The 19004-nt window shown below is 39.7% G+C and overlaps 1 protein-coding gene across 1 annotated transcript; it reads left to right on the top strand.

The window, feature by feature from the left end:
* The first annotated feature begins 5541 nt into the window (after positions 1 to 5541).
* LOC101274309 (membrane-spanning 4-domains subfamily A member 12) lies at positions 5542 to 18964 on the top strand. Its single transcript, XM_049713423.1, is given in 6 exon segments — positions 5542 to 5808; positions 12960 to 13097; positions 13720 to 13776; positions 15399 to 15566; positions 18568 to 18678; positions 18863 to 18964. Coding segments are annotated over 6 exon segments (843 nt in total).
* The last annotated feature ends 40 nt before the right edge of the window (positions 18965 to 19004 follow it).

Here is a 19004-nt window from a genome sequence, read left to right as displayed (position 1 = left end):
AGCTCAAAGCATTAATAAATCTTCAGTATCTTTTCTGTCCATTTTACATAAGGGAAAAAAAAACATGGAAGAGGAACCTGTATTCACCATAACTTGTTCAACATACATGTAATGAGTCTACCACGTCTGAGACACTACAGAACACAGGGTGGGGGTGGGGACAGACATCGGCCCTGCCCCAAGGATCTCTGCCCGCAAGACATTTATTTGTATCTGTGAGACAGGACTGAAAATAAATAATTGGAATGTAACAGGACACTTCCGAAAAATGGAATAGTATGCCACTGTTAAAAATGTAATGTACAGCACAGGGAACACAGTCAATATTTTATAATAACTTTGTATGGAGTGAAATCTATACAAATATCAAATTACTATGTTGTACACCTGAAACCAATATACTATTGCAAGTCAACTATACTTCAATTAAAAAAAGAATTACAGTAAATATTCGTTGACATGAAAAAGGTGTTCAGAAGACATTAAGCTAAACAACATGATCCTAATTGGGTGATTTTCAAAATCATGTGTCTCTATGTGAAATACCTATTGACATACAAGCGTTTAAAAATCTAAATAAAACTATTACCATTGAGTTGTGGCATTATGGATGCTTTTTTTTCTTTCTCTTGCTTTTTTACTATCTATATTTTCCAATTTTGTTTAGTTAACATATAGGGCATTAAAAGGCAATATGATTCTGCACTAATGAATATCAAAAAGTGCAAAGAGGTTGGAGAAAATGAGCACTTAAGGGTTTGGGGGTTTCAGAAAAGGCTTCCCAGTACAAAGGAGAGGAAAGTTGAAAGCACAGCATGTTCCAAAGTTTACCAATGGGCCTATGTATCCACTTAGGGTAGAAGAGTCAATGGTAAAAGGACTTTGGAATTAAATAAAGATAGGAGACAGGTTGGTTTGAAACAAGGAAGTTAAAAAGTACTAATACTATCCAAGTAAGTATCTCAGACCACGTCAGAGCTTGGAAAACAGAAAGACAGAAAGCAGAGAGGTGCCAAAGGAACGGAGTGAGTCCACTGACACATCTTTACCTACTTCTTCACTCAAATCAATGGGCATCAACGGTGGGGCTGGTCTACCTGCGTGGGTTCTCTGCAGCGTTCCGTTTTCCAGGCTGGAGAAATGGTGCCAACTCTTGACTCTCTGTTGGGCGAGTAGATAAGAAACCATAAGAGGGATGAAGCAGGAAAGAAAAGCAACAAGGGACGAAAGAAAACCAGGAGAGGAATGAAAGAGAACGGCAGTTACTATAAAACAGGTAAAAGATACTTCAAGAAAAAACAATCAAAAGTTAATGCTAAAAAAGGTGACAGGAGGTTCAAATGTATGCCATTCTATGAAGATTAATCAAGGAGGAAGCCGCTGTGAGCAAGTGACGATGGTGTGCAGATCACCCAATGACACAGCACCAGCAGGACAACTGCAGCACTTCGTTCTGTAATACATTTTAATGAAGGTGCTTTTTTAATGGCAAAAACAAAAACAGGTGGGGAAAATCACTCATTTTGACTAGGTCAGTATTGTTATTTGCAGATACACTGGATGATACTGTGGAAATGACCTGGTGTTATGTTTCACTATATGCTACAATGTCTTCTCACAGACAGTAGTCAACTTCACCCCGTAATGTTAAAAGTGAAATTAGTGTGGAAGGGAGGTAGAAAGAAACTAGAAACAAGTAAATTTTTCCAATTTTTATTTGAAATTATCTAATCAGAGCAACTTGCTGAGCTTCCCTCTTATTGCTAACAGTCCTGCCTTTTTATCCCATTGGACCTTCTGTTTTTTGCTCTGTTCCTTGTGCTTAAAAATAAATACACTTGCTCTAATTTTTACAACAGTAAATATTTTACCAAAGGTCAAGAGAAAAATTGTACTAAACCAGTAGGTAGAATCTAAGAAAAGAGCTTATTCACTGGTTTCCCTTTTCTTCTATCATTTACAGGATTATCCTCATTTCAACTAAATAATTGCTTAGTTATTCCCCCAAGCATTCTTCCCTCCCTTTGTAACAAACTATATAGCCATTACGGTTGTTCACACCTTAAGTCACTTTGGCATAAACTAAAAGAACTGAGACTGGCTCAGCTCTTTAATCCTTTTTATAAAACCAGAATTTGAACGAGGAAAAAAATGCATCTGAGACCAGTGTAATCTTTATAAAACTATTAATAATTTGGGTTCTATATGGGACTCATAGGCCTTGGTCTAGGAACTAAACAGCAGATATAAAGTTTAAAAATGTTGATAAATAGATGACAAGTCTAGAGTTTTCTTATCAAATTACTCAATGAGACAAAAAAATTTACAGTGATCAATAACCAAGAAAGGAGGTAATGAGATCACATACATGTAGAAATAGTTTGGTTTTTTAATTTTTTTTATTTTTGGCCACACCACGTAGCTTGTGGGATCTTAGTTCCCCGACAAGGGATGGAACCTGTGCCCCCTGCAGTGGAAGCGTGGAGTCATAACCACTAGATCGCCAGGGAATTCCTGAAACAGTTTGTTTTAATACTTTTTTAAAAACTCAAGAAAATTCTTGTTCTGGTCAATTATTGTACTGTGAGTCCCCATCTCCTATCTCCTTGACCTTGGCATTGACCTTCTGAAGTTCAATTTCTATGATAAACTTGCCACATGGCACATCCATTGTTTAAACAGGGATAGAAGACTTTTGGCTCTAATAATAGAATGACAGCTACCTTCTCTCAAGCTCTTGCCAACAGTGCTGGGCACTATTCCAACAGCTTCACAGGACTTAAGGACTTAGGATTATCTGATTTTCCCGCCAGCCCCTTTGAACGGCATCATTAGTCTCACTTTCCAGTTGCATCACAGGGACTAACAGGGATCTAGTTAAGAAAGTTAAGTTCCCAGAGTTAGGGAAGTAGCAGATTGGGGATTAGTGAAGTAGCAGATTAGGGAGTTTGAACACTAAGTGACCACAGAAACCAGGTCCATGGGATATAAAAACTTCATATTCTCAAACGTCATTTGAGAGCTCTAGTGAGTCCCTCCAAGAATCCTAGCTGTGGAACTGATTATTTTTCCATGTTTAAATAACCATCTGTAGATTAAAATGCTTCCACTTTGAAAAAGTAGTCCCTTTGGCATCAGATGTTTCCAAAATGTGTTTTCTGCCTTTATAGTGAGTGTTCAACCTTTTGCAATTGTATCCAGCATCTGAGCAGCTTAGGGTAAGGGTTATGAGTGTAGGTTCTGGATTTCATTATCTCACTGTGAAATGGGGATGATGTTAGTACCTACCTCATGGGTGTTTGTAAGAACTTAGAGAGATAATATATCTCACCTATTTAACATAGCAATAATAATATAGCCAACCCATGCAGTGGTAACAGGTCCAATTCTAAACACTTTATATGGAATAACTCTTTAATACTCTAAAGTGACCCTATAAGGAGTATATTCTTATTATCCTCATTGTACAGACAAGAAACTAAGGCAGAGAGTGGTTAACAAACCTGCCAAAGACAGAGCTGGTGTTGGAGCCAGAATGCTAACCCCAAGTTCATGCTCATAACCATGACACTAGACAGCCCCCACTGTACCTACGGTAAGCGTTTAATGAAATGCTAGCTCTCTGGACAGCTCACCTGAGGCTCACTGGGCAGAGGCCTTGCTAACTTAATTACTGAATCACTGAGAAGTCAGTCTGGTTTATAAAGTCCTCTCCACAGCATCAGAAACCAGTAGTTTTGTTTGCTGGGTAGTTACAGGTGCAGCATCAATCCCCCGTCACTAGGTGGCCTGGAAGACAAGCTCTGTAAGCCTCCTGGGTGAGCAGAGTGGCTGGAAGGGGCTCCCCACCAGCACTCAAGAGCCCATATTGCAGTCCTGACTCCGCCACACGTGGCCTGTGTAACCCTGACCCATGCATTTCACCTGTCGTGGCTTCAGTGTTTCCTCTGTAAACCAAGGGGAATGGGACAGGGTAATTGGAAAGGCTCTTTCCTACCCTGAAATTTCAGGATTCTATGAGGACAAGGTCTGAATAAGTGTTCCTGTTAAAACACCAGTGGTGCAAAGCTCCAGTAGGCTAATCACACTTCAAACCAGGGATGAGGGCATCCACAACTCCTACCTTCTTGAGATTCATGATGTACAAGAAAATGGTTTGAGGAGGAGGTCTCAAAAAAGGAATCTAAGGACAAAGAAGACAATTTGTGTGTGTGTCATGATTTTTTTTTTCAAGGATTAATAATGATTGCTGTCCATATCTAATTGTGCTGATTTATTTCCAATAAAATTCCCACCAAGGACTTAAGATACTCTATGCTTCCAGAAGGACAAAAATGAATAGGGAATCTCAAGGGTACTTTTCTTAAAGAATGAGAGAATTAACTTAATTGGTCATAGGTGAATTATCTACCGGAAAAGTATTAACAAATCATTTTAAATCTTGGACTGCCTTTCATATTCCAATCATATTCTTGACCTCTATATTCATTTTCGATTTATTGATATGACAAATTACCAGAAACTTAGTGGCTTAAAACAACACAACTTCATCATCTGACAGTTCTGTAGGTCAGAAATCCAACACCAGTTTCACTGAGCTAAGATCAAGGTGTCAGCAGAGCTGCATTCCTTTCTGACATCTCTAGGAAAGAATCTGTTTTCCTTGTTTTCTCTAGCTTCTAGAGGCCACCATATCCCTTGCCTCATGGCTCACTTCCTCCTCTTGAAAGGCAGCAGCACAGCATCTCTCTAACTCTACCTCCATCATCACATCTCTTTCTCTGACTCTCTTCTACCTCCCTCTTCCACTTTTAAGGACCCTTGTGATGGCACTGGGCCCACCCAAATAATCCAGGAAAATCTCCCTGTTTTAAAGTCAGCTGATTATCAATCTCAATGCCATCTGCAACCTTAAATACCTCTGCCATGTAACCTAACATATTCACAATTGCCTAGATTAGAATGTGGACATCTTTGGGGAAAGGAGAAGGGTGCATTATTCTGCCTACCACCATCCCTTCCCTCTTTCTGTTGTCCCTCAGATGCAATGAACTCACAGAAGATCAATATATATAAACACTTTACAAAATCAGATGAGAAGGGCTTCCCTGGTGGCGCAGTGGTTGACAGTCTGCCTGCTGATGCAGGGGACGCGGGTTCGTGCCCCGGTCTGGGAAGATCCCACATGCCGCGGAGCGGCTGGGCCCGTGAGCCATGGCCGCTGAGCCTGTGCGTCCGGAGCCTGTACTCCGCAACGGGAGAGGCCACAACAGTGAGAGGCCCACGTATCGCAAAAAAAAAAAAAAAATCAAATGGGAATTGGAAAGTAAATGTATCCTCATCTTCCCCTCCTTCCCTTCTTTCAAACTGTAGGATGTATAGGGTTCCAAAGTCAAATAAGTATCACTCATATTGGTTGTCATTAACTGCTCACTTGCTTTCCTTCATTTGCATAGATAATGGACATTTGACAAGATTTTCTTTAGTTTCCTTTCTGGGTAAATGTATCATTTTGCTATGTTTTGTAATACTTAGGACATAATGATGTCATCCAAGCCAACAGCCTTCCCCAGAATGTGTGAAACCAAACCTAATCTTTACCCACCAAGCTACTCTACGGCTCCTGGGTCTCAACAACCTCTGAGTTTCATCAGCCTAGGAAACCAAGCGCAGAGTGGTCAGCCTCCCTTCATTACTTCTCCAGGAACCTTCACCAACAGTCGGCAGGGTCCAGGAAATATACAAATGGTAAGTTAAGCTAGAGGAGAAGCAGCTACAAGCTTTAAAGAAGAAGCAAAGACACTAGGGGTAAGTCTACTTACTACTAGAATTTTTATTTTGCATTTGTAAGGTTTTATTGTGCTTATAAGCTATAGGTGGAGAGAAGTTTATGATCTCATGACATACGCCCAATCATTAGAAAGGCTGGAATGCTACCCTGAAAACAGTATCCCTTTTAGGTAGAAATAATTAGTCTGCATATAGATTTTGCCCCCAAATTCATTTTACTTTGGATTCAAGCAAAAATCTAATGGGTGACAAAGGATTCTTTGTAGCAGGATGATTCAGTAACACTGACATTCTGGAAATGCCACCACTTCTAGCTTGATCTCACTTTTGCAAAGGATATTCTGGGTACCCTCCATCCTGTCTCTGGATTAGTTTCAAGCCTGGTATTTGTATAGAGGCAAGCTCATATTGAGGGCTGCCTTAAAAACAGAAGGAACTACAAATGGGCTGTCTGGGGAAACTGGGCGTGAAAGAACTAGGGGCCATTCCATCTGCTCTCCCCTCACCCAGTGCCCATGGAGATGTTGACTTAACTGCATGTCAATTCCATACGGGGCACTTTGACCATTTCTAATCTAGTTTATAGAGGCACTGTAAATAAAATATGCCCTATATGTACATGAAGACTCCACTGGCATAGGTGGCATTATTAGTTCCTTTGCCGCGCTTTTGAAGAACCTCTTTCACGCCACTAACACAACTCCTCCAAATGGTACTGTCCCTCCCTGTGTGCAGCTCTAACTTCTCTGCTAGAGGCTTCCATAAATTATATTGAGTGCCCATGATATGCCAGAACTCTTCTAGCCATCACAGGAAAGTAAAACTGAGCATTAGCCCCCCTGCAGCAGGCAGATGTAAGCTGGGAAGTGGCCTCTCAGATCCTCCTTCTGCCAGAGAGAGGAAGTTCCCTGCTCCCATTGGCCACTGGCACAAACTAGCACACCACACAGCTGGCCCCATACAGGTGCTGGGAATACGGCCCAGAACAAATCAGGCAGAACCTCTGCCCTCATGGAGCTCAGAACCTAGTGGGAGAATCAGACTACACACACAATAAAGAATTAAGGTACCCAGTGTGCTGGAAGTTGATAAAAGATATGGAAAGAATAAAGAAGTGTGAAAGGGATAAGCAGTTCCAGGCAGTGAGGGGGTAGCAGTTTCAAGCTGGTCAGAGCAGGCTTTCCTTAGAAGACGACATGTGAGCAAAGACATGAAGTGAGGAGTGAGCCTTGTGGATGTCAGGCAAGAGGTTCCCGGTAAAGTCAGAAGGTCTTTCGAGGAAAATGTGGCATGTTTGAAGAACAGGGAGGAGGCAGATAAAGGAGAATAGAGGGCTTCCCTGGTGGCGCAGTGGTTGAGAGTCCGCCTGCCGATGCAGGGGACGCGGGTTCGTGCCCCAGTCTGGGAAGATCCCACATGCCGCGGAGCGGCTGGGCCCGTGAGCCATGGCCGCTGGGCCTGCGCATCTGGAGCCTGTGCTCCTCAACGGGAGAGGCCACAACAGTGAGAGGCCCGCGTACCGTGCAAAAAAAAAAAAAAAATTCCCAGGTCTGCCCCTCAGTAATTGTGTGACCTTGGGCACTGCTATGGTCTGAATGTTTCTGTCCCCCTCCAAAATTCATAAGTTGAAATCCTAACTCTCAAAGATGATAGTATTAGGAGGTAGGCCTTTGGGAGGTGCTTATTAGGTCATGAGAGTGGAGCACTCGTGAATGAGATTATTGCCTTATGAAAGAGACTCCTGAGAGATCGCTCACCCTTTGCACCATGTGAAGACACAGAGGCACGGGCTGTGAACAGGAAGAGGGCCCTCACCACAAGGTGACTGTGCTGGAATGTTGAACTTGGACTTCCCAGCTTCCAGAACTGTGCACAATAAAATTCTGTTGTTTATAAACCACACAGTCTGTGGTATTTTGTTACAGCAGCCTGAACAGAGTAAGACAGATACCTAATTTCTTAAAGTCTCTGTGTCTCCATCCCGTTGTTTGGGAGGATTACATGTACAATAAATGTAAGGTGCTTAGAAATTATCAAGCATACTGTTAATGCCTAATAAATTGTTTTTTCTTCATTGATACTTTCCCCAGAACTCGGATTACCCAAGCAGAGAACTGGTCCATTTGCAAAACACAGTCATTGAAGTCACAGTTACAGAAATTTTTTCTAAGAGTCTTGGAGGCTCTCAGGGGATGCTAATGCACGCCTATGCAGTAGTACTTTTTGAAGAATCCTTGGGCCACATGAACAAGCCTCTCCAAATACCTCAAACAAGGCTTTACTGAAAACTTCCCTAATATGGGAAAGGAAAGAGTCAGTCAAGTCCAGGAAGCGCAGACAGTCCCAGACAGGATAAATCCAAGGAGAAACGTGCCAAGCAAGACACATACTAATCAAAGTATCAAAAATTAAATACAAAGAAAAAATATTAAAAGCAGCAAGGGAAAAACAACAAATAACATACAAGGGAATCCCCATAAGGTTAATAGCTGATCTTTCAGCAGAAACTCTGCAACCCAGAAGGGTGTGGTAGGACAAATATAAAGTGATGAAAGGGAAAAAACTACAACCAAGGTTACTCTACACAGCAAGGATCTCATTCAGATTTGACGGAGAAATTAAAACCTTTACAGACAAGCAAAAACGAAGAGAATTCAGCACCACCAAACCAGCTTTACAACAAATGCTAAAGGAACTTCTCTAGGCAGGAAACACAAGAGAAGTAAAAGACCTACAATAACAAACCCAAAACAATTAAGAAAATGGTCATAGGAACATACATATCGATAATTACCTTAAATGTAAATGCATTAAATGCTCCAACCAAAAGACACAGACTGGCTGAATGGATACAAAAACAAGACCTGTATATATGCTGTCTACAAGACACCCACTTCAGACCTAGGGACACATACAGACTGAAAGTGAGGGGATGGAAAAAGATATTCCATGCAAATGGAAATCAAAGCTGGAGTTAGCAATACTCATATCAGACAAAATAGACTTTAAAATAAAGATTATTACAAGAGACAAAGAAGGACACTACATAATGTTCAAGGGATCAATCCAAGAAGAAGATATAACAATTGTAAATATTTATGCACCCAACATAGGAGCACCACAATACATAAGGCGAATGCTAACAGCCATATAAGAGGAAATCGACAGTAACACAATCATAGTAGGGGATTTTAACACCCCAGTTTCACCAAAGGACAGATCATCCAAAATGAAAATAAAAAAGAAAACAAAAGCTTTAAATGATACATTAAAAAACATGGACTTAATTGACATTTATAGGACATTCCATCCAAAAACAACAGAATACACTTTCTTCTCAAGTGCTCATGGAATATTCTCCAGGATAGATCATATCTTGACTCACAAATCAAGCCTTGGTAAATTAAAAAATATTGAAATCATATCAAGTATCTTTTCCAACCACATTGCTATGAGACTAGATATCAATTACAGGAAAAAATCTGTAAAAAATACAAACACATGGAGGCCAAACAATACACTGCTAGGTAACCAAGTGATCACTGAGGAAATCAAAGAGGAAATCAAAAAATACCTAGAGACAAATGACAAAGAAAACACAACAACCCAAAACCTATGGGATGCAGCAAAAGCCTTTCTAAGAGGGAAGTTTATAGCAATACAATCCTACCTCAAGAAACAAGAAACATCTCAAATAAACAACCTAACCTTGCACCTAAAGCAATTAGAGAAAGAAGAAGAAGAACAACAACAAAAAGTTAGCAGAAGGAAAGAAATCATAAAGATCAGATCAGAAGTAAATGAAAAAGAAATGAAGGAAACAATACCAAAGATCAATAAAACTAAAAGCTGGTTCTTTGAGAAGATAAACAAAATTGATAAACCATTAGCCAGACTCATCAAGAAAAAAAGGGAGAAGACTCAAATCAATAGAATTAGAAATAGAAAAGGAGAAGTAACAACTGACACTGCAGAAATAAAAGGATCATGAGAGATTACTACAAGCAACTCTATGCCAATAAAATGGACAACCTCGAAGAAATGAACAAATTCTTAGAAAAGCACAACCTCCTGAGACTGAACCAGGAAGAAGTAGAAAATATAAACAGACCAATCACAAGCACTGAAATTGACACTGTGATTAAAAATCTTCCAAAAAACAAAAGCCCAGGACCCGATGGCTTTACAGGCGAATTCTATCAAAAAATGTAAAGAAAAGCTAACACCTGTCCTTCTCAAACTCTTCCAAAATATAGCAGAGGGAGGAACACTCCCAAACTCATTCTACAAAGCCACCATCACCATGATATCAAAACCAGACAAAGATGCCACAAAGAAGGAAAACTACAGGCCAATATCATTGATGAACAAAAATGCAAAAATCCTCAACAAAATACTAGCAAACAGAATCCAACAGCACATTAAAAGGATCATTTACCCTGATCAAGTGGGGTTCATCCCAGGAATGCAAGGATTCTTCAATATATGCAAATCAATCAATGTGAGAAACCATATTAACAAATTGAAGGAAAAAAAACATATGATCATCTCAATAGATGCAGAAAAAGCTTGTGACAAAATTCAACACCCATTTATGATAAAAACCCTCCAGAACGTAGGCATAGAGGGAACTTAGCTCAACATAATAAAGGCCATATATGACAAACCAACAGCCAACATCGTTCTCAATGGTGAATGGTGAAAAACTGAAACCATTTCCTCTAAGATCAGGAACAAGACAAGGTTGTCCACTCTCACCACTATTATTCAACATAGTTTTGGAAGTCCTAGCCACGGCAATCAGAGAAGAAAAAGAAATAAAAGGAATACAAATTGGAAAAGAAGAAGTAAAGCTGTCACTGTCTGCAGATGACACGATACTATGCATAGAGAATCCTAAAGATGCTACCAGAAAACTACTAGAGCTAATCAATGGATTTGGTAAAGTAGCAGGTTACAAAATTAATGCACAGAAATCTCTTGCATTCCTATACACTAATGATGAAAAATCTGAAAGAGAAATTAAGGAAACATTCCCATTTACCATTGCAACAAAAAGAATAAAATACCTAGGAATAAACCTACCTAGGGGGACAAAAGACCTGTATGCAGAAAACTATAAGACACAGATGAAAGAAATTAAGGATGATACAAACAGATGGAGAGATATACCATATTGATACAAACAGATGGAGAGATATACCATATTCTTGGATTGGAAGAATCAACATTGTGAAAATGACTATACTACCCAAAGCAATTTACAGATTCAATGCAATCCCTATCAAACTACCAATGGCATTTTTCACAGAACTAGAACAAAAAACTTCACAATTTGTATGGAAACACAAAGGACCCCGAAAAGCCAAAGCAATCTTGAGAAAGAAAAACAAAGCTGGAGGAATCAGGTTCCCTGACTTCAGACTATACTACAAAGCTACAGTAATCAAGACAGTATGGTACTGGCACAGAAACAGAAATATAGATCAGTGGAACAGGATCGAAAGCCCAGAGATAAACCCATGCACATATGGTCACCTTATCTTTGATACAGAAGGCAAGAATATAAAACGGAGAAAAGAGAGCCTCTTCAATAAGTGGTGCTGGGAAAACTGGACAGCTACATGTAAAAGAATGAAATTAGAACACTCCCTAACACCATACACAAAAATAAACTCAAAATGAATTAAAGACCTAAGTGTAAGGCCAGACACTATAAAACTCTTAGAGGAAAACATAGGCAGAACACTCTTTGACATAAATCACAGCAAGATCTTTTTTGACCCACCTCCTAGAGTAATGGAAATAAAAACAAAAATAAACAAATGAGACCTAATGAAACTTAAAACCTTTTGCACAGCAAAGGAAAACATAAACAAGATGAAAAGACAACCCTTAGAATGGGAGAAAATATTTTGCAAATGAAGCAACTGAGAAAGGACTAATCTCCAAAATTTACAAGCAGCTCATGCAGCTCAATATCAAAAAAACAAACAACCCAATCCAAAAAGGGGCAGAAGACCTAAATACACATTTCTCCAAAGAAGACATACAGATTGCCAACAAACACATGTAAGGATGCTCCACATCACTAATCATTAGAGAAATGCAAATCAAAACTACAATGAGGTATCACCTCACACTAGTCAGAATGGCCATCATCAAAAAATCTACAAACAATAAGTGCTGGAGAGGTGGGAATGTAAATTGATACAGCCACTATGGAGAACAGTATGGAGGTTCGTTAAAAAACTAAAAATAGAACTACCATACGACCCAGCAATCCCACTAGTGGGCATATACCCTGAGAAAACCATAATTCAAAAAGAGTCATGTACCACAGTGTTCATTGCAGTTCTGTTTACAATAGCCTGGAGATGTAAGCAACCTAAGTGTCCTTTGACAGATGAATGGATAAAGATATGTGGCACATATATACAATGGAATATTAACCAGCCGTAAAAGGAAACGAAATTGAGTTATTTGTAGTAGGTGGATGGACCTAGAGTCTGTCACACAGAGTGAAGTAATTCAGAAAGAGAAAAACAAATACCGTATGCTAACACATACATACGGAATCTAAAAAAAAAAAAAAAAAAAAAATGTTTTGAAGAACCAAGGGGCAGGACAGGAATAAAGATGCAGACGTAGATAATGGACTTGAGGACACGGGGAGGGGGAAGGGTAAGCTGGGACGAAGTGAGAGAGTGGCATGGACATATATACACTAATAAATGTAAAACAGATAGCTAGTGGGAAGCAGCCGCATAGCACAGGGAGATCAGCCCGGTGCTTTTTGACCACATAGAGGGGTGGGATAGGGAGGGTGGGAGGGAGGGAGACACAAGAGGGAAAAGATATGGGAACATATGTATATGTATAGCTGATTTACTTTGTTACGAAGCAGAAACTAACACACCATTGTAAAGCAATTATGCTCCCATAAAGATGTGAAGAAAAAAAAGAAAAAAACAAGGCTTTACGCTGAGGCCCTGGCCCTAGCGTATGTCAGAATCTTAATGGCCCACCTCCTGTAGAGGTATAGCTAAATGACACCATGGATCTTGACAGAGTTGACAATGAATAAGGAGCAGCAGCAATGATAGTGATGTTTCAGTGGTGCCTGAAGATGAAGAAGCAATTTTTAAATGTCTGTTTTCTTTTTTCAGGCAATCCAGATCATGACTGGATTGAGGCACATTGACTTCGGAATTATTGGGGGTTTAATGGCCTCTATTTATAACCAAGAGTTGGGTTTTGCTTCCTTGTCTTTTATTGGCGGATATCCATTCTGGGGCGACCTCTCTGTGAGTAGCCTGCTGCAACAGCTGTCCTTCTCAGCTTATCAAGTATAGCTGTCCCCAGTCTATGTACAACTCATCTTTTAATAAGCCCTGCATCTGATCAGCTGGAGAATTTAGATACTAGATATTAATATTAGATATTAATTAGATAGAGAATTAAATAAAGAAGAGCTTTTGTTCTCCATTTTAACTTGCAGCCTAAACTCACACCCTGAAGTTTACACTAATCAAGTAACCAGCAAACCAAAGTTTTATTTCCCTATTACATTTTAGATGGAAATGTATGTGCTGGGTGGAAAGTGGCAAAAAGAGGTGATCGGGAACATGATTAAAAATATGCAATTGATCATGAGAAGAGACTGAGCAGTGAGGTCAGAAGTCATCCGAACAAGGAAAACTTACAAGGGAATGAGGTCTTTTTGTGCGAGAAACTAAGGAGAAAAAAGAAAAGGATGTCAAAAGGACATAGAAACCTCGAGAGTTACTCCAAAAAATTGAGAAGTACGAGAGGAATTTTTGAGAGGGAAATATAAATAGGTCAACCTTTCATCATATAAAGAGAAGTATTTCCCAGGAAAAATCAAAGGACCCATCATTTCACAAATAAATTTGTTTCTTTCTACAGTTCATTATTACTGGAGCACTCTCTATTTCGGCATCCAAGCAGTTTTCCCCTTGTCTGGTAAGTTAGAATGTTTCTACTTTTTAATCCCTTTAAAGATTAACTTATTTGGGTAAGAAAACTGAGAAGCCAGATTCAGAACGTGAGAAGGGGAGCATTTTTTTCCCAGAAGTATCTGTGGGTTGCCTCCATGGTACGTATGCCCTCCCATGGTCTACACAATTTACCACTCAGAAATGGCAAAGCTCAACATCCCGACTCTTTAATTCACAAGAGTGGAAATTAGTAAAGATGGGGTTGTTTACTTCCAAGGCTCCCTGGTTCAGTGGGGTCACACTGCACGGGGGACACTCCAAACAGAAACAAAGAAGCCAGGGGACACCCTCTTGCCACTTCAGTATCAAAGACTCTACTACGCATTTGCTATTTCTCAGTTCTGCCTTGCCTTGTATTGTTATTTTTTCTTTGTGCATGTCTCCTAGTCTTATTCAGATTTGACTTTTGTTTTATAGTTCTTCAGATCATCATGAAAAACACCTAGCTCAGTACCTAAGAAGAGTCCATAAATCCCTGAGACAGGCCTTTCAATTCTTTCTGTCACAGCACTCCACCTTTTGCAATCTCGTGGTCCACTTTTGAAACAGGAGAAAGAAAATGGTTTGCCAAGAACTAGAGACAACTAGAACAGAAGTGGTTTCAAGATTATATTTAATCCAGCACAAGAGGGAAGAACTGGAAAATAGGAACACAGTCATGTTACTCATACTTTCCCAGACTAGACTACACTAGACTAAAAATAAAATAAAATAAATCAGTCTAATCTTGACTACTCTTGTTGTAATCCAAAAACAAAATAAAATATCCTCTCACTGCATGATTTAGAGATCCTTCCCTCTAACTATGCTTGTCCAAGCATAGAATCTGTCCATTTGGAGAAGAGAGCTAAAATTATACCTAAAGCGATTCTGCTAGGAGCCCTTCAGAGGCCTTCAGAAGACTATCTAAGGCATGCTGAAGCAGTAGCACGTTCCAAAGAACTCCTAACAAGTCAGCTGAGGACTTGGTTTCACAATTATTCTGCTGAATTTCAAAGTCTTCTTGTAGAAACTGGGGAACGTTTTATACTCTGCCCATTCACCCCTACCCTCAAAAGCCTAACAAGTTCCTCATTCTAAATCTATCTAGTCCTTAGAAAGACAAGGGTTTCATGAATTCCTAAATTTATCAGCACAGACTTTTTGTGTGTATAGACTTTTCCATCTATAAAATTGGATGCTATATAGTACTACCTCATATAGTGGTTGCAAGAGTTCTACGAAATAACGCATTTACATGATTTAATACAGTGACTGTCACAGAAAAAATGCTCATTATAAGTTGGTCATTTTATTGTTTTAAAAAGGGCATATAATTGTTATTTTGCGTGAGGCTTAGACAAATATAATAGATGAGCTTCTGCTTTGTATTATGTACATTTTTCTACAGATCTTAGAAATATCCTACATTTAGGCGGCACATAGAATAGTTTTCATGGTAACTATCCAGAAGGGAAGAGGAAAAAAATCATTTCAGTTTTTTTTTCAAGATTTCAAAGATTAAGAACCGTTAGATTTAATTGCTTCTTATTTCATTTAATTTCACTCATCTTACATATGATTTATCTTTCCTGCCATCTCCCTCAGATAAAAGGCAGCCTAGGAATGAACATTGTTAATTCTGTCTCTGCCTTCATGGGGGTGATTCTGTTGCTGGTGGATGTGAGCATTAATGGGCTGCCTAATCAAGACTACTGGGAGTGGCTAAGTATCCCATCACCTACCATGTGCCTCCTCTCTTTCCACTCACTTAGAGTGGATCTATATTTTATTTCTTATTACTGTACAGCAGCTCTAGTAGTAAATCCCTTTTTCTATTCCAGCCCTACTCCTGGTCATGGGATCTCTAGGACTAGAGAATAAAGTGGGAGAGTCACCTCTGTAGATGGACTAGGGCAGAAAGGGCACCCCTTAGTGGTCCATCTCATGGGTAGTCACATAGGGAAGACTCCTAAAGGGTATATAGAAACACTGGGAAAAAAAGCTCCCAGAAATAAAAGAGTAACTGAATTTGCATGCTGAATGAGAATAACCTATACTAGGAGAAAGAGATGCAAAATAAGTGAGATACAGATATAGATACATAGATATCAATATTGATACATATTGAAATATATGTATCCTTGTTAAGGCATAAGGTATAGAAAAGGATTCTTTGAGGTTTTAGGCAGAAAAATCAAATTACTTACAAGCAGGAAAAAAAATCAGCTTGACTCGGTCTCTACTGCAACAACATTCAGTGAAGGAAAATCATGGAGCAATATCTATAAAGTTTTGATGAAAAGAAAATGTGACTCAAGAATAACAAGTCCAGGGACTTCCCTGGTGGTGCAGTGGTTAAGAATCCGTCTGCCAGAAGACCTAAATAGACATTTCTCCAAAAAAGACAGACAGACTGCCAACAAACACATGAAAGAATGCTCAACATCACTAATCATTAGAGAAATGCAAATCAAAACTACAATGAGATACCATCTCACACCAGTCAGAATGGCCATCATCAAAAAATCTAGAAACAATAAATGCTGGAGAGGGTGTGGAGAAAAGGGAACCCTCTTGCACTGCTGGTGGGAATGTGAATTGGTTCAGCCACTATGGAGAACAGTATGGAGGTTCCCTAAAAAACTACAAATAGAACTACCATATGACCCAGCAATCCCACTACTGGGCATATACCCTGAGAAAACCAAAATTCAAAGAGTCATGTACCACAATGTTCATTGCAGCTCTATTTACAATAGCCCGGAGATGGAAACAACCTAAGTGCCCATCATCGGATGAATGGATAAAGAAGATGTGGCACATATATACAATGGAATATTACTCAGCCTTAAAAAGAAATGAAATTGAGCTATTTGTAATGAGGTGGATAGACCTAGAGTCTGTCATACAGAGTGAAGTAAGTCAGAAAGAAAAAGACAAATACCGTATGCTAACACATATATATGGAATTTAAGAAAAAAAAAATGTCATGAAGAACCTAGGGGTAAGACAGGAATAAAGACACAGACCTACTGGAGAATGGACTTGAGGATATGGGGAGGGGGAAGGGTGAGCTGTGACAGGGCGAGGGAGAGTCATGGACATATACACACTAACAAACGTAGTAAGGTAGATAGCTAGTGGGAAGCAGCCGCATGGCACAGGGATATTGGCTCGGTGCTTTGTGACAGCCTGGAGGGGTGGGATAGGGAGGGTGGGAGGGAGGGAGATGCAAGAGGGAAGACATACGGGAACATGTGTATATGTATAACTGATTCACTTTGTTATAAAGCAGAAACTAACACACCATGGTAAAGCAATTATACCCCAATAAAGATATTAAAAAAAAAAAAAAGAATCCGCCTGCCAATGCGGGGGATACGGGTTCAAGCCCTAGTCCGGGAAGATCCCACATGCCACGGAGCAACTAAGCCCCGTGCGTCACAACTACTGAGCCTGCGCTCTAGAGCCTGCTAGCCACAACTGCTGAGCCCGCGAGCCACAACTACTGAAGTCCGCACGCCTAGAGCCTGTGCTCCACAACAAGAGAAGCCACTGCAATGAGAAGCCCATTCACTGCAACGAAGAGTAGCCCCCTACTCGCCACAGCTAGAGAAAGACTGCACGCAGAGACAAAGACCCTACGCAGCCAAAAATAAATAAATAAAATTGTTTTTTAATTTTAAAAATAAAAAAATAACAAGTCCAATAAAATCCTTGTGATAGTATAAAAGCAACAAGAAGATACTCTCAGTATAACAACAATAACAAACATGGGCACTGCTGCTAAAAAAAAAAATAGTAATATTCAACCATACACGAGGTTGATTAAATCAAGAATGTAGAAACGCAAGGAGAAGCTGTGTAAGGAGATTCGTGAAAAGCACAAAAACTGGAAGGTGAAGAGAGATGAGAGGTAAAACAAGCATGCTAATCTCTCATTTTTCATAATAAACAATCATCTAATACTGCCTCAAACTGAAACCTGTAGGTTTAAAATGATGTCAACTTCTTCGTGGATTTTGTAAACTTCACTTCTTTTTGTTCTTTTAAAATCAGGTAATACTTTTATTTCAAAATAGGAAGTAAAAACGATTCCATTATTAAAAAATGGTGTTTCCCTCTATTGCTCTCTCATTCCCTCCCTTGCTTGTTCTCCTTTTTTCTCTCTCTTGCTGTCTCTCCATGCAACCACTTTTCTTTTTTCTTTTTTTCTATTTTTTTGTCTGCCCTACACGGCCTGCCAGATCTTAGTTCCCCGGCCAGGAATCGAACCTGCGCCCCCTGCAGTGGAAGCGCAGAGTCCCAACCACTGGACCGCCAGGGAAGTCCCTGCATCCACTTTTCTATTTGCCTTTTGCCCATACATAGAGTTCTAGAATAACAGGTCTCAGATGTTAATTTAGCTCATTTCTGGGCAGTGGCATTTGGGATGATTGGTTATGTTCTATGTTACTTGATTCATTTTTTTATTTTAATGAGCAAGTAAATTTTTATTAGGAAAAAAAAGCCACTGCAAAGAAAAAAACTCTACTTCCTTTCTAATGTTTCTAAATAAAACAGTCTACTGGCAAAAAGGGAAGTCTTCTGGCATTTTAAAGAAATTCCAAAGTTAGTTTACATTCCCCTGAAATAAGCATGTGATGACAGAGAAATGATCCCAGAGCTAGGTGAGTACAAGCAATAGTACATTTGATGAATCAGAACTTTTTGAAGCCAGGGTGAAGCCCTCCTGATTTAGTCAACATTTCAGTGTGTTTATTCCGGATTTCAGCTTGCTGGGAAAGGAATTTCAGCCATGCTGACCATCTTCTCTCTTTAGGAGTTTTGCATAACTTGTGTCACAGCACATTTTGCCAGCCAAGCAATCACCAACACCAATGGGGTGAGTTGGGCCTCTTCTCTGGAAGATAATCTGAGTATGTGCTGAAGGAATACAGACTTCAGTGTCAGCTAAGTCCCACTGCGGGCTTACCACAGCGCTCTTGGCCCTCTTCCCTGATGGGACCAGGGAGGTTACTGAACAGGATTATAGTAACAATATTGTTTGCTTGTTTCATTCTTTCCAGTCTGTCCTTGGTATTCCAATTGTGTATGCAAATAGTCCCTTGACAACAGGGTGGTCCTCAGTTCCTCCCAGAAATGATGGCCACCAAGCTCATACCACCTAATACCACCAGGTATTAAAAGAAAAAGGAGGCTCATGCAATC

Source organism: Orcinus orca, chromosome 8 (genome assembly GCF_937001465.1).
Source record: "Orcinus orca chromosome 8, mOrcOrc1.1, whole genome shotgun sequence".
NCBI lineage: Eukaryota > Metazoa > Chordata > Mammalia > Artiodactyla > Delphinidae > Orcinus > Orcinus orca.
The sequence above is the reverse complement of the archived record's forward strand: the minus strand, read 5'-3'. Positions and strand labels throughout refer to the sequence as shown.